We start from the raw sequence: 15,685 nt of genomic DNA, 5'->3' as shown, positions 1-15,685 counted from the left end.
ATTCTAACAGCCCAGTGTCACGGTAAAGGATGAAATAAGCATGAAAAAGCACATCTTGTGTTTGTTTAAAAATGTACATTTCTCTTGAGCCTGGTTGATTTTCATGCTAACTGATACAAGAAACATAATAATGCAATCAAAAATATGTCCCAGCAGTGAAATGTATACAACCCAGCCCCAAATGCGGATTTTTAAAAACTCATATGAAACTGTTCTGAATTTTTACGTTTCATAGATTCATAGAAATGTAATAAACATGTGCATTTTTGAAAAGGTGATTTGATTACATAAGAGGTGATCACAAAGAAATCTCTGAATTGACGTCAGCTTGGCATTAGAGTAGAAACTAAATGTTTATCGCAGTCTGGTACGATAAAATCTTTGGCTATATTTTGATTGCTAAGAAGCAAATCTGTTTAAAAAGCGAAGTTAATTGAAGGAATGCTCTTGAATTTTTTTTTTTTTTTACAGATAGACGAAAGAAAGAAAGAAAGAAAATTAAAGCATAAAATAAAAGCTGTAGTCATGAGGGGCGGGTATACGCCACTGACAGTCACTGGTACACGCCTACAAATCAAATGATGCGGGCTTCCGTACACCACGTGGCCAGCAAACAGGGAAGCGTTGAGTCAGGGTTGAGCTCGTGCCTGTGTTTTTGCCGTCACGGAGGAGCGGCCTCTCCATTTCACGCTGTTATAAGGCGCAACGTGGATGGTAGAGACACTCTGCTTCAGAAGTTTGTAGCTGGATGAAGAAAATGGGCTCTTTTCGCTGCTCCGGGCCGAAGATGTTCAGCTTTCTCCTGATCTGCGTCACTTTGTGGAGCCACCTAAGCGGGAGCAGCGGGGCCAGCTCTTCCCGGAGACCTAACATCGTTCTGATCCTCACCGACGACCTGGACGTCGCTATCGGGGGTCTGGTCAGTAGGAGCTTATCTGAGAGTCATGACATTGTCTTTTTTTTTTAATGACGTTAAACCAGATCGGATAAAGCTGACAGCTAACATTCCTGACAGCAAACATCATGCAAGCATCCGACAGAGTCAGCAGGCTTGTCAATCCATCACCACCAATGTTTTTATTATAATTTAAAAAACAAATCTAGAAGAAATGTTTTTAGCCAGCCAGAGGATGTTATGTTTATAAAGACTGGGTCTACGTAAATGAGTTGTTTGTGCTATAATAGCCAGTCTGACAGTAATGGTAATGCATAATAATTACAATAATCCCAAAGTAAACACTTTAAATCTGGTCTGTCAAACAGCACGATCTGATCTCAAGTGGGCTAGGCCCGTTAAACTATTACATGCACATTTATACACATATTTAAAAAGAAAGAAGTGTTATGCTTACAGAAGGTATAAAATGATTTTAACTGACCAGCTTTCATTTCTCCCCACTGGGCTTCCAGGCCCATTAAATCAGGCTTTTACTGGCCCAAAAACGATGCTAAAATAATTAAATTAGCAGTATAGAGCTAGATTAGTTAGCAACTTAAAGTTTTAAAATAAATGTCATGGAGACCAGGTGCGGTATATGCGGTGCCCTTCTTTAGATTCACCTCTGCAGGTAAGAGTGCGAAAGAAATAACTGCCAAATTTTAAGATCATGCCAGGTTCACACCCCTCTTAAAAATGTGTAGAACATAAGCCATTATTTTAGGTTACATTTACTTTCATTTCATGAGAGATTTGTTTACAAACAGGTAATGAATAGCCCAAGATGTCTTTAAAAAAAGGCTAAATAGACCTGTGATCATGTGACGTGCATTACAGTTTACAGATGGGAAAGGCACAAAACCTCGGCAACAACATTATTTTCCCATCTTTAAATTAAACCAACTGATTTAAAGACACTTTCCGATCATTTTTACCCCTCCATGGTAAATCTGGCATCACTATCACACCAAGAACGGAAAATCTTTTTATTCAGAAATTAGTGTGATTAATGATTTCACTACAATGTTCATATTTTTTTGACTCACTCCTGGTCTTTATGCTGTTTAATGGACACTGCTGTTTAAAAGAGTAAAACATAACTCTGTAAAGTCACTGCGGAAAGTAACTGATGTGAGACAATAATCAAAACAAAAACTGCTGATACATACAAAAAAAAACTTGTAGGTTTTCTTATTTCTCGTTTCATCTGCTGATTCAAACCCACATGTACTCAGACTGATAGCTTGTAGATATGCCATCCAAAAACATTAAACTGCTGTGTTTCGCAGGTTAAATGTTGTTACATCATCAATGAAGGTCAGGAGTTGTTGCAGATCATGTGCCTTTATTTCTACTCTTAACCTGTGTGTGTCCAAAAACTCCTGACTACATGTTGATGCTTGACTTTGATCAAATTTACATCACACTGGTGACTTTCAAGCCACATCTAATATAAAGCTACTGATAGATATTGCCATTACCTAAAGAACAGCTTAATTTAAACATGATGCTAAATTTATGTATAAAATAAAAAATCATAACACATGCTGAGCCTTATTTTTGTCTTTAGTTTGAGTAAAGAGTCCAACTTTAGATTATTTTGTGCTGTTTTGGTACAAATTTTTCAGTTCTGAGTATCTGAACCTAGTATTACACGAATTCACCTTCAGTTGTAGCAGCAGTTATATTACAGAGCCACAGTATGTTAATCCATTTATTTTGTGCTGATTAGTGCACAAAATGCTCAGTGTTTTTCCAGAGGTGTGTAATCTCTGCTCTGTCTGAGACCACAGTCATGTGAAAAAGTGAGGGCACCACATGGAAACCTTTGGTGTTATTGACATCTTTGCACAAGCAAACATGTGGTCTGCTTTCAAACAGGATCTACAGATAAAGGTGAATAGTACAACAATGGATAAAATACTTTGCAGTTGAAAAGACTCTGTCATTGGGATCATGAGGTAATGCTGATTGCCCAGTTTAGCACAGATCATATGGGTGTTTTTCTTGATTGTCCACCAGTCTCAGACATCAGTTTGCTGACACTTTTGACAGATTTTGGTGGTTTTAATTGAAGTACTTCCTGTTTTATATAGTCCTAAAGCATTTCAGTTAATTAATCATGTCATAAACCTCAATTTCTCCTTCTGAGCCAATCCCCAATGTACATGCACAAGTCTGCTTTGGGCTTCTTGGAGACTTTGTCAGTTTTCTGACAGCACTTTTTGAGGATTTAGTGTTAGAGCTGAAGCATTTCTTCAAATTGTTTCGAATTTTTTTTTTTAATCCTTTGATAACAAGTGTTTTTTAAACCCTAAGAGAGATCCAGTCATCGGCATTTAATCTGAAATCCTTGATTATAATTTCATAAATGGGAAGATGTGATGAATGTACGTTTACTTACTTTTCCAGTGTTGCTGTTCCAATGCTGAACTAAACTTTGTGTTATTTATTATAGCATTTCACCCTCTGAAAGCACTGTTTCAAATAGATCAAATATTTGCTGGTCTAAAAAAAAAAAAAGCCGTTTCTATGACAGCGGCCTTCTCAATAGGACAAAAACTACATCCTGTTATTGCTGATGGCCAAAAAGCAAACAAAGAGTTTAAGTGCAGGTAATTTAATTAATGTCAGCGCATATAAATAAATAAATAAATAAATAAATAAAAAATGTGTTTTCCTTTCAGAATCCACTGAACAAGACGAAAAAACTCATTGGTGACGCAGGGATGACCTTCACAAACGCAGTAAGTATAGCCTGCCTACTAGGGCTGGGCGATATGACCCAAAATTCATATCTCGATATTTTTTAGCTGGATGGCGATATAAGATATATATCTCGATTTTATTTTATTTATTTATTTTTTTAAAGCCATAAGTTAAGAACAAAAAGAGAGTTCTTAAGTCACACTGTGTCCCAGATGTCACACGGGCACTTTTATTTACATACAGCGTAGATGTACATGAAGAAATTACTCAAAAATAAATTATCAGCATTTATTAAATAATCATGGTCCATAAATAAAAGAAAACAATGTTGTTTTTGTGCATAACAAAAAGCTCACAATTGTGCAGTCAAAATGTAAACTAATAGACGCTGAGCATAATAACAAAGACAGATTTCACAGCTGCACCACGTCTCTGAACAGGTGCCATTTGTGGTCCTTATACACACACAGTACGTATCACTCCGCGAGGCTCCTCCTCGGTAGCCGTAATCCTCCGACAATCTATCAAGCGGTGCAGCTCCGTAGCTTAGCAAAGTCATATTAAAACATTTTTTGACAGATTGCTGAGCGCTGTGTACCACATAAAATCGGTTCGCGGTCAGTAAGCACAACCAGAATTCATACATAAGGCGCACTGTCGATTTATGAGAAAATGAAAGGATTTTAGGCCGTGCAGCCCCTCCGGGCTGCATGTCGTTAGCGCGGTTAGCTCGTTAGCACGTTGACGCCGTCCAGCCCCACGCACGGTAACTCGCTAACGGAGATTTTCCGCTTTCATCTTGTCATTGCCTGCAGGTGACGCTATGGGGGAGGCGGAGTTGTGTTCAGTGAAGGAGAGGCGAGGCCGAGTAACGTTGCGTAGAGACAAAAGTGGACGAGAGAGAGGCAAACCTGCGGCTCCACAAGTATAATTATAACGTAACATAGACTATATCGATATAAACGATATTGTCACATCTTATATCTCGTATGAAAATATATCTATATTTTAAAAAAAAAACTCGATATATCGCCCAGCCCTACTGCCTACATGTTCCTCTTGTCATCAGCATAGACTGTATATCAAAGATGGACTTAGCTACTGTAATATCACCCATTTGATTTGTGAAATCTTTTGAAACCTGAGATCGTAGCTTCACGGCACAAATGCAGGAAGGACCAGGTTTTAAAAAACAAAAAAAAACAGATATGCTACATGCTAATGCAGCAAGCTCCTAATCACAAGGTAGCTTAACCCTAAAGTAAACCCTGTTTTATGGTTCTTTTGGACACTAAATAGGACCATAAAATTTCAAATAACCATATGAATATAAAGTGAGACTTGACTTGACCAACTGGGACCATAAATTTATTGAGAAAGTGTTTAAGGTAATAAATTAATCAAGTAGGGAAAAAAAATTCTCGCCCACTTCTATATAACTTCTTTTTGCAATCAGAGGAGTCGCCCCCTGCTGGCCATTAGAAAGAACGACATTTTAAGACATTTTGCGCTAGCTTTACTTTTCAGACCCAACATTTTGTACATCTTTTATATACAGCTTTCAGGGACTATTAAGTGTATCGTTTTAGCCCTGCTTTGCGTCTGTACATTATTTTGTAGCATTATCTAAAATGACTTTACATAAAAGCTGCATGTAGAGAATCACAAGTCAAATATAATTAAAGAAAATCCTTTCAGTTTCGTCTCGCGTCTTTTTCCCTCAGTTTGTTGCCAGCCCGCTCTGCTGCCCCAGTCGTGCCAGCATCTTGACGGGGAAATACCCCCACAACCACCACGTCATCAACAACACCTTGGATGGAAACTGTAGCAGCAAAGCCTGGCAGAAGAGCGAGGAGCCGCACACCTTCCCCGCCTTACTGAAGGCCTCCGCTGGCTACCAGACATTCTTTGCTGGGAAATATCTCAACCAGGTGAGTGTCTCTTTTTTTGCCAGAATCGGTGACTTGCCTTTAGTAAGAGGTTGTCCCCCTTTGTTCTTGTACTGCGCTGTTATCTGAAGAATGAAGGAGCTAAAAAATAATTTGTTGGTGTAATTCCCCTGTAATTAAATGGAATTGAAAAACACAGAATATTCTTTTTTTTGTTTGTTTTTAACCACTACATTTCCAGAAAATTAGCTAATTACAGTTGTTTACAGTACTTAAAATGTGGAAACAGTACAGTGTCATTTATCTCTTGTCCTGTAAAATTAGTTATGCACTACTTAAGTTTACTTAAAATATAATTATGTGTTTTTCTTTTCTATAAAATAACTTGGGTTATCCAATATCTAAAATTACTTGCATTATATTTTATTTAATTTTTCCTGTATGAACCAGATTTGTTGCCTCTTTTTCTAGTATACCTCTCTCTGAGTAGGTAAACTTTGTACATAAATATCATTATATTGTAATTTCAAATAAAATATATTGAAGTTTTAAATCGTATGCATGTGTCAGAGATGCATAAAAGTGAGGCATCTTTACTGCATTGTTCAGGAGACTGTCATTAGATGTGCAGTCATACGATCTATCATCTGAGGGTGAAGGTTACATCTCCCCTTGTGATTAACAGATGGTCAAATAGAGAACCAGAACGTCCTGTTTGTTAGGACGTTTAAAGTGTCACCAAAAAAGCCACTTGGGCCTGTTTTGCTACTTCTCCTTTTCACTCTGTCTTTGAGCATTTATGTACCAGAAAATGAAAGAACATTTTCAAACTGGATTGAGCAGGTCGAGTCCTGCAGAATAAACACGGCATGATTCACGTCATTGTACAGTCGCATACATCAGGTAGATCAATGTCACACAGTGTGGCTCGCAGGGAATTTGGAAGATAACTAAAAATCTTGCAAATGTCTCTACATGGAAATCAGCTGTGATGTCATTTATGTTTCAAATAAATAAATGATTTTCAACAAAATGTATTTCAACAAAAAATTAAACTTTTACACTTAAATTTGGTTTAAATACTGTTTTGCTGAGCAAATCGATCCTGTCTGAAAGGTGGAAATCTTTTTGAAACGTGGCGGTGAGGTCTGAAATGGAAACCATGAAGAACATATGCGTTTATATGTCGTGCTCATCTATTTTTTTTGCAGGGTAATTCTCTTCATCTCGTCATGCAGAACTGCACATACTCAACATTTATGCTATTTTGCAGTATGGGCACTCGGAAGCTGGTGGAGTGGAGCACATTCCTCCAGGTTGGAGTTACTGGGTCGGGCTGGTAAGTCTGAATGTTCACATTATTTGCTTTTATAGATCATGGACCAGTTTTAGAGCTTACCTTATTGTCGGAGACAGTCATGCAACTATAATCTCAAAACGATACCATTTCAAGTTGGACTGACTCCACAAGTTTCTGAGAAACTCAAATTCCTGTGGTCTGAGGAACATTTGGCCCTCTTTGTCTTTAGAGGTCTTATAAACCTAAGGGTTAAACTCCAGAGTAAAGAAACAGCCGTGAATTTGAGCTGTCATGTTTCACTGCAGCATCATTTTGCCTTGTGTTCGTCTGCTCTTCTATTACTGCTTTTATTCCTCAGCATTTTTCTTAGACAATCCAAAGTGTCTGTGGCTTCGCTGCTTCTTCTGAGAACTTGTTTAGAGACTCGGCTGCCTTTGCTGATTGGAGTCTTACGTTTTCTATTAGCAAATTCTGCATCTGCGATAAAGCTGCTCGTCTGTCTCTGTGAACAGTGATTGATGTATTGATCGTCACATGATGTGGTCATTTTGGGCGTCTGCCTGTTGATGCTATCAATCAAACTGAGTTTATTTAGTTCAACATCTGAGTTAAATGCTGCTCCAAAGGAAAATTCAGCTCCTGGAAATGAAGGCTTGTTTAAATCCTAAAACCATCATGTTTACTGCGAATTTCCCTGAAAAGTTAGGATTAAATCTGTCAGAAGAGAAGTCATTTACAAAGCATCTTATCCCTTAATTCCTAAGGTGCAAACCTTAACTGTTAATGCCGGGGAGAAGGACATATAAGAGTTTTAGATGTAGTACCATGGGAGCGTATCGAATTAACTCTCTGCTACTCTTTCCTTTCAAGTGAGGAAATAAAGTGCAGTTTGTATTCTGCGGTTAATGATCTTCTTCAGCTTCAGATGGTCTGCGCAGTACAACCAATGTAGTTCTTTCCCTGCTACTGATGGGAAATAGGACAAGTTCAGTATCAGAAAATTGGTCAGAAAATTGAGCATTATGTGTAATTTTTAAATCTCCATGACTTTGCAATAGAGATCTTGACTCAGCTGGTTGTATTTAGGTTATTCTTTATTAAAGCGAGGTTGCAGAATGTCTGTCTCACTTTTATCACCATCTTGATACACAAAAGTTGTTTGTTTTTTATCCATATTTTTCTTTGTTTTATTATTTCCATGAGTTCCCAGTTCATATTTAATGTTGCAAAAATGTGTATTTCTGATTAAATCAGATCTGATATGAAGCTACCTCACACACCACTGTGAAATGTAGGCAGTCATGTGGCTAAATAAGGAGACAGACTAATAAAAAGGCTAAAGTTAGATTTGTGTGGATTTACAGAAGGTCTCTAACTGGTTTGCAGAAGTCAGAGGTCACGTCCAGACTGCCGTGCAGACTGGTTTATCTTCACTGTCACTGGATGAACAAACACAGATTAGAGCCGTGGTCCCATGACTTGGAAGTTTATCATAACAAAGAGCGAGACTCATGCGATTTATATGATTTTGGCAGTTTAAGCCAATAATCCTTCTGGCGCTGCACCAGAGTCACTATCACTATGCTTTGAGGGAACTTTTAACAATATGTTTCCATGAACTGCAGCTCGTCTCTGATCATTGGTGACTTCATGTGATCAGCTGTGAGCAACAGTTGTAAGTGCTGTTTTTAAGAAAAATAATTAAATTTTAGTCAGTGCGAAAGAGGACTTTTTTTCTGAACCCTGAAGGTTTCCAGGTTTCTTAACCCTAACCCCGTGCATGGTTCAAAAATAAATATCAGGCTTTTTATATTGACTTCTTAAAATTCACTTCAGCTTCTTAGACCAAGATTATATAGATACATACATATAATACACTCCTGGAAATGATTTCTTCCACTAGGTGTTTTATTCTGTGTGATTTAAGGCTGGGAAATCTGAAATGAAGAGGATGGTACATGTGCTTACGTAATAATTTGCAGTTCTTTACACATGATCCGAGTGGCTCTTTAAACCTGAAGTGTTTTACAGAGTCGTGTCGTTTGTGTTTTCCAGGATAAAAACTCTAAATACTACAACTACACACTATCAGTGAATGGGAAGGCTCAGAAGCACGGAGCCGACTACAGCAAAGATTACCTGACAGATCTACTGGTGAGAGACCTTTGATATGACTGCACACCGTCCTTTACTTCATTTATATAGCCACAAATGTAAAGCATCCTTATCTTGTTACTTTAAAGACAGTTTTTGGTTCACACTTCCATTTTTAGGGACAAAATAGAAAAGACAGAATTCATGTCTGCTTGATAAATTACCGTAAAGGTTTTTGGGTGAAACCCCCCCCCCCCCAGATTTTAAGAGAGAGGGCTCTACTCCGCTTTTTTTTTTTTTTTGTTATGTTTGACTTAATATAATGTCAGAGAAAAAGAGGTAACTTCTTTTATATTGTTGGTAAGACCAACAGTCTGACAGAGAGACAGCCATGTACAATGATGTAAGGGTCACATGCAGAAATGATCAGCGATCAAAGGCTCTGATCACTCTCTTCCTCGTTCTCAGGCCAACATGTCTCTAGACTTCCTCCAGTATAAAACCAGCTACCAGCCGTTCTTCATGATGGTGTCCACGCCGGCCCCCCACTCCCCCTGGACGGCAGCACCTCAGTACCAGAAACGCTTCAACAACACCAAAGCTCCCCGAGATCCCAACTTCAACGTCCACGGGAAGGTAGAATTTTTTTTTTTTTTTAAAGTTCTTGCTGAATTTCGCTGGTTCCAAAGTAAGATGGAAGAAAGCGCTCTGTTAATAAGTTCTGTTGGGTTACATCAGTCTCTACGCTAAAGAGGACCTTGCTAATCATGATCACTTTCATTTCTCCCCTCAGGACAAACACTGGTTGATCAGACAGGCTAAAACTCCCATGTCAAACTCCTCCATTCGGTTTCTGGATGATGCCTTCAGGGGACGGTCAGTCGCTTCACCTCCTCACCTTCCTCTTTCTTTGCTCCACTTCCTTATTTCCTTTTTGAAACATCCTCCTCAGCTCCTTACCAGACCACTGCTTTCTGTCACCTTTCACATCCTCCTAATTCTCCTCCTTTCTTTTCACCTTCAGGTCTTAACATAGTTTCCCACAGATTTAGCTTGTTTTTGCAGCAGTGTGTGTGCAGCTCCTTTCTGGCCACCAGCTTTCTTAAATGAGTCCATATTAATTTAAAAATACCATTTATACGTTTCTCCACTGTAAATATTTTATTGGCCAAGTTTTTTCTGACATGAAATATAATCAGCTGCTTCATCCCCGAGTCTGTCATCCTTTGCTTGGACTCCACCATCACATTGTGCTTTACAGCCTCGATGAGCCTGGTGTAGTGGCCCAGAGAACACCTCTTAGTTTTTGCTATAGCCGACCAATGACAAGAAAACAGTCCTACAAAGGGTCAGCAAATCATCCAGAATGCAGCTACGAGGCTTCAGTTCAATTCAATTTTATTTCTACAGCACCAAATCACAACGACAGTCGACTTAGGCACTTTATACTGTAAGGTAGACCCTTACAGACCACTCATTCCCGGTTTATCTCGTCCTACAGGTGGCAAACGTTACTGTCAGTGGACGACCTGGTGGAGAAAATAGTGAAGAGGTTGGAGGTCAGAGGTGAACTGAACAATACCTACATCTTCTTTACTTCTGATAATGGATATCACACAGGTATGTCTGTGCGAGCGCTTTTTGTTTTTTATTTCAACATCTACAGTTTTTCAGAGGATAGTTTAACATTCACAAGGTTTTTAGTGTGGTAGGGTTTGGTTAGCTCTCACTGCTAATTGTTTCCCACCCTTTTATACCTCCAAAGGTTTAAAACATGAGAAACAAAACTGCTTTAAAATTGTCAGTACTGTTGAAAATGTGGCCAAATCTCAGTCACAACCTAAAAGTGACATCTCAGATGATAAGAAGTGCGTGAGACTTGTTTTTTGGATGCAGAGTAAAGAAAATGAAAGGACTCTGTTCCTGTTTCAGGTCAGTTCTCTCTCCCAGTGGATAAAAGGCAGCTGTATGAGTTTGACATCAGAGTTCCTCTCATGGTCAGAGGACCAAATATCAAACCCAACCAGACCAGCCAGGTACACACACACACACACACACACACACACACGAAAGATGAGATGCCCTTGCTCTCTAATCAATATTTAGTATTTATCATTATTCACTGATCCTCTATTAATACAGTTACTGTTGAAATCATATTCTCTGTCTATATTATAATCTTATAACCTCTGACATATTTAAGGAAATGGTTCCAGTATAGGTTTTTTTAAAGCGTTACTATCATAAAAATTAAACGGATGCTATATTCTTTCAAGATCCAGGCCAGTGTTTAAGTTTCCATTCACTTTAAGTTATCTATAACTCCCTCACAGATCACTGCATTCTGTTTTTGTTTGCATTTTACACATATTTAGTTTATTTTGGACATCGGGGTGTAAACTGAGAGCTAAAAACTGAAACAATTAACATCATATCACCAGAAACTCAGTGGAACCACCCACAATCCAGAAAGTTTGAGAACATTTGCAGTTACTTCTACCTGCATATGTTTTGGCTGAATATTATTATCCTTGTTGCTGGTAGAAAACATTGACTTTAATTGATGTTTCACACTTTGTTGCCATTGATGTTTTTGGTATTAGTTCTTGGTTAAATAAAGTAAAAGTAATAAAGCAGTAAATATTAGTCACCTATGTGTTATAAATAAATGCATATCCTGTTTTTATCTTGTTAGTGGATTTATATTCAGTGTAGCAGCATGAGCCCTCCTGTTGGTCCCAAAAAGAGGAAAAGCAGCAAAGAGAGGAAAAAAATCTACTTTGAACAGATGCACAGGATCTGTGTTTAGAGATGGTGCATCCATTTTGCTGGCCACATTTGTTGGATTGAGTGTTTCTTTTGTCTTTCCAGATGTTGGTAGCGAACGTTGACCTTGGCCCGACCATCCTGGACATCGCCGGGTACAACGTCAACAAGACCCAAATGGACGGCATGTCGTTTCTGCCAATTATGGTGAGAAAACTAAGCTTGTGTTCTGCTTTTGTTGTCTATAATACAAGGTAAAGGAGACGGTTGAATATTAATATGCTTAGTCAGACCCAAGTACACAAATAAATCCTTTTATTTGTAGATATTTTTACATCATCAAATGTTGATCAATTGCCACATCAACACATTACTAATAATATAATAAGAGGTAAATGACAACTTATCAACAAAACTCAGTAACGATTATTAGGTAACAAAATAAATTTAAAGTCACACTTGTTCATATCTGTGTGTGTCACCAGGAGGGGAAGATGAACGGCAGCAGTTGGAGAACAGACATCCTGGTGGAGTACGAAGGCGAGGGCAGGAACAAGTCGGACCCTGCCTGCCCGCTACTGGGTCCCGGAGTGTCGGTATGGAAACAGGGATGAAGTAAAACTTTGTTGTTGTTGTGGGTTGTTTTGTTTTTTGGGGTTTTTCAGCGGCACCAAAAATTAAACACCAATAACAAACGTTTTTTCTATAGGAGTGTTTCCCAGACTGTGTGTGTGAGGACTCTTACAACAACACTTACGCCTGTGTGCGCACCATCGCCCGCTCTTCCAACCTGCAGTACTGCGAATTTGATGACAATGAGGTATAGTATTGTATTTATTTGCTTTTGATTTTCAGTCTTTAGCAATTTGTCAAGCTAACCAGCTAACATTTGTATTCAAATGTTATTTTTGTTGGCACTAATGTTAGGCAAGATGGCTACGATTAGCTGTGCAACTTAGCTGTGCTGCATTAATCTGGTGACGGTTAGTTCATAAAGCTGAACTAACCAAAAGTGCTCCTTTTTATATTTTTGTGTAAGAAAGTGAGCACATATCCTTAATATAGAAATCAGTCAAGCAACTGGGACAGTTGGGAATGTCTCACTTTTAAGTTAACATCTGTTGCAGCGCTAGTGATAAAAGAGGATTTACCATGTGAAAAATGCTTCGTATAGCACGTTTAAAAGCGCTGTGTGCAGGTTTTGAAAGTCTTTGATTTGCTGGCATCTAGTGGTCAAATCGAGAATGGCATGTCCTTGAGTTTCTTCAGTTTTGAATCATTAGCATATTTCACAGATGTCTATGTTCTGTAGGTTTTTGTAGAAGTCTACAACGTGACTGCAGACCCGTACCAGCTGACCAACATTGCAAAAACCATTGACAAGGAAGTCCTGGAGAAGATGAACCACCGGCTGATGATGCTGCAGTCCTGCTCCGCACAGTCATGTCGGACACCCGGCGTGTACGATCCGAGGTCTGTTCAGCAAAAATCTGCATTTTATCTTTTTTTTTTTCTTTCTTTCTTTCTTTTTTTTTTTTTTTTTTTTTTTTTTTTTTTTAAATCAATAAAATTATATGTAAATTCTCTCACACTTTTGGGAATTTAAATGTTTATCCCGTGCATTCACTTTTTTCTAAACTATTTAAATCATGGCTATTGTATAAATACACAATTACTGTGTACTTTTCAGTATTTTTCATGTAATGAGTTGTGATTTCTTGATAAATACCTTGAAAATAAAAATATCCTGTTACTCAGAGTTCTATTTAAGTCAGCAATTAGTTTTTAATTAATTAATTACATTTTTTTTTTACCTTTCTAGTAAAGTTTTCCAGGCTCTATTAACACACAAGCATTAATTATTCTACCCTGTGATATTTTCCTCCCCTCAGGTATAAATTTGACCCACGGCAAATGTTTACCAGCCACAGCTGGAGGCTCAGCAGACTCAGGCAGACAGTGAAGTAGGAAGACTGCGAAGGATGTGGGGAAGCTGGGGAAGAAAGGCTGCGTTGAGTGATGTATTCAGCCTTTCCTGATGTTGTTGCCTTGTTGTCGGGCCTCCTGAGCCAGTCTCTTTGTAAGATGAGGATGGAGAAGGGATCAGGTGGGGGTCATATTATGGCGCTGCTGGAAGATAGGAGGCCCACCTTTTAAACTGTCTGTTTGGACTGCTTTTCAATTATTTTGTCAGTAGGTGTGAAAGAGAGCCAGATTATTCAGAACTGATTTACACGAGGCAAGCCATGAATTAAAACCCTGTTTTCATATAAGCCTTACTTTGCACTGAACATATCACTTTAATTCCTTTCAACTACTCACTCTTCTAAATGTTTAATTTATGGTTGAACACTTGAATTTATCAGAGAAAGCTACAGAGCCCTTACTTTCCCATTAGGTGTGACTGTTTTTCCCCCCCTATCTCATGCACTCATTTTAAATTTTACTATAAATTCACTTATATGACTTTGCTCACTGTGAGTGGCATAAACTGCAGTTCCTCTAATGGCCACTTGAGGGTGGCTTCAAAAGTGAGGCAGTCCCAATAGATTCCCCATGTTAAAATGTCAAACTTAGCACTAGAAATAAACACATTTACAGGCTGCTACAAAAAGCAGTTCTGGTCTTTACCGTTAATCTAACTCTTCATAACAACTGTAAGGTAGTTTAATTTAAAAATAACCCATTTATTTTAGTTATATTATGGTATAAGGATTATATGATCAGGCCCTCTTTAACTGGTGGATGCCAGCATAGATTTACTTCAGGTACTTTGAGTAACTAAACCGGAATTTCAACTTTATTTTTAATGCCTTTGTTCATTGTAGTTGTTTGACAAATAATGTGACCTGCTGTGTAGTTAATGATACAAAAGTCTGTCCAAGAAGTTTCTACTCCAATTTTAGTTGTTGTTGTTTTGGGGTTTGTTTTCTTTTTTTATTTTGCACCAATTAGTAAACTTGTTTCTATTCAAAGCAGTAATCTAATCAATGGAGCCATCTGCGTAAAACTAGAAAACAGACTAGACAGTATTTTTTTTTCCTTACAATATTTCCCCTGAGTAAAAACAAGTGCTGACGTTAGCTGAAAACTTAGGTTCATCCTCCAGTCCAAAGACCAATCTTGCAAACCACTACCTAACACCGTAAAACTTTCTTAGGTCAAACTAAAACTTTTTTAGCAGATTTTTCTCCGTTATACTACAGCTGTATGCATTCATTACAGACACGTAGGAGTTTATAATAAATAATCCTGTGCGCACGATAAGGAAATGGCACCTTAAGGGACTCTAGGGGCTCTGCAGAAAGTTGTACTTGAAATACTTCGGCAAATACAAGCTCTAAACTGCAAACAAGGCTCCACTTTAAGATTTTCGTAAACAGTTCATGTATTCAGGTTAATTTTATCAGGTTTAGAGCAAAGTTCTCAGAGCAAAAGAGGTTCCTCTGACAGGCCGAAACAAATAGATCTTACAATTATTTAGCAAGTAAATTTTAAATTATCAGAATTATACGACTGATTAATCAACTCAAGTTCAAGCCACAGTCACATTACCCTCTCAAGTTGCCCTGCACATCCTCCTGTGATGAAGGTAGCAAACAAAATTTGATCATTTCAGTCTCCCAGGTTTTATATGGTAACTCTAACACGATCCCCCTTCCCAATTTAGCACAATGTCCAAGATAAACGACGAGTGTTTGTTTTTGAGAGATTACACAAAACAAAAAACTTTTAATTTTAATTAATAAGGGTTTTTTAAAATTAAAAATAAGAGTTTGCTGACATTATTCTGCCGACCCCTCAATTAAACTCCGATTGAATCCTTGGCACAAGACGAGATATGCCACAGGTTGCCAAAAATAGGAGGACAGCAAGTCAGATGTAGCAACAGTACAGAGCATCCTGTAATCTTTCAAAATAAAAGACCGTGCACCAAACAACCCTTCCAAAACCATCCTAGTGGGGAAAAGATGGAGCAAAACTACATTT

General features: G+C 38.2%; 1 protein-coding gene across 2 annotated transcripts; it reads left to right on the top strand.

Moving 5' to 3' along the window:
* The first annotated feature begins 605 nt into the window (after positions 1-605).
* gnsa (glucosamine (N-acetyl)-6-sulfatase a) lies at positions 606-14,787 on the top strand. Of its 2 annotated transcripts, XM_080887007.1 has the most exons (14): positions 606-919; positions 3,625-3,684; positions 5,371-5,577; positions 6,809-6,874; positions 8,891-8,989; positions 9,398-9,565; positions 9,723-9,805; positions 10,431-10,549; positions 10,862-10,965; positions 11,801-11,902; positions 12,181-12,291; positions 12,405-12,515; positions 13,008-13,168; positions 13,588-14,787. In XM_080887007.1, exons 1-14 carry the CDS (start codon positions 749-751, stop codon positions 13,661-13,663), a joined length of 1,638 nt encoding a protein of 545 aa, XP_080743133.1. In that variant the 5' UTR covers positions 606-748; the 3' UTR covers positions 13,664-14,787. The 2 variants fall into 2 exon arrangements, with proteins under 2 accessions (XP_080743133.1, XP_080743134.1); XM_080887008.1 differs by lacking the exons at positions 606-919; positions 3,625-3,684 and adding an exon at positions 4,455-4,571.
* The last annotated feature ends 898 nt before the right edge of the window (positions 14,788-15,685 follow it).

This window comes from Rhamphochromis sp. 'chilingali', assembly GCF_963969265.1.
Source record: "Rhamphochromis sp. 'chilingali' genome assembly, chromosome: 7".
Classification (NCBI taxonomy): Eukaryota; Metazoa; Chordata; class Actinopteri; order Cichliformes; family Cichlidae; genus Rhamphochromis; species Rhamphochromis sp. 'chilingali'.
The sequence above is the reverse complement of the archived record's forward strand: the minus strand, read 5'-3'. Positions and strand labels throughout refer to the sequence as shown.

Excerpts from the sequence above, each read along its gene's own strand:
- gnsa (XM_080887007.1), top strand. The coding sequence starts at position 749 with ATGAAGAAAATGGGCTCTTTTCGCTGCTCCGGGCCGAAGATGTTCAGC. Across the intron at positions 9,806-10,430 it reads GATGATGCCTTCAGGGGACG|GTGGCAAACGTTACTGTCAG; the intron begins GTCAGTCGCTTC and ends CTCGTCCTACAG. Across the intron at positions 13,169-13,587 it reads CCCGGCGTGTACGATCCGAG|GTATAAATTTGACCCACGGC; the intron begins GTCTGTTCAGCA and ends TCCTCCCCTCAG.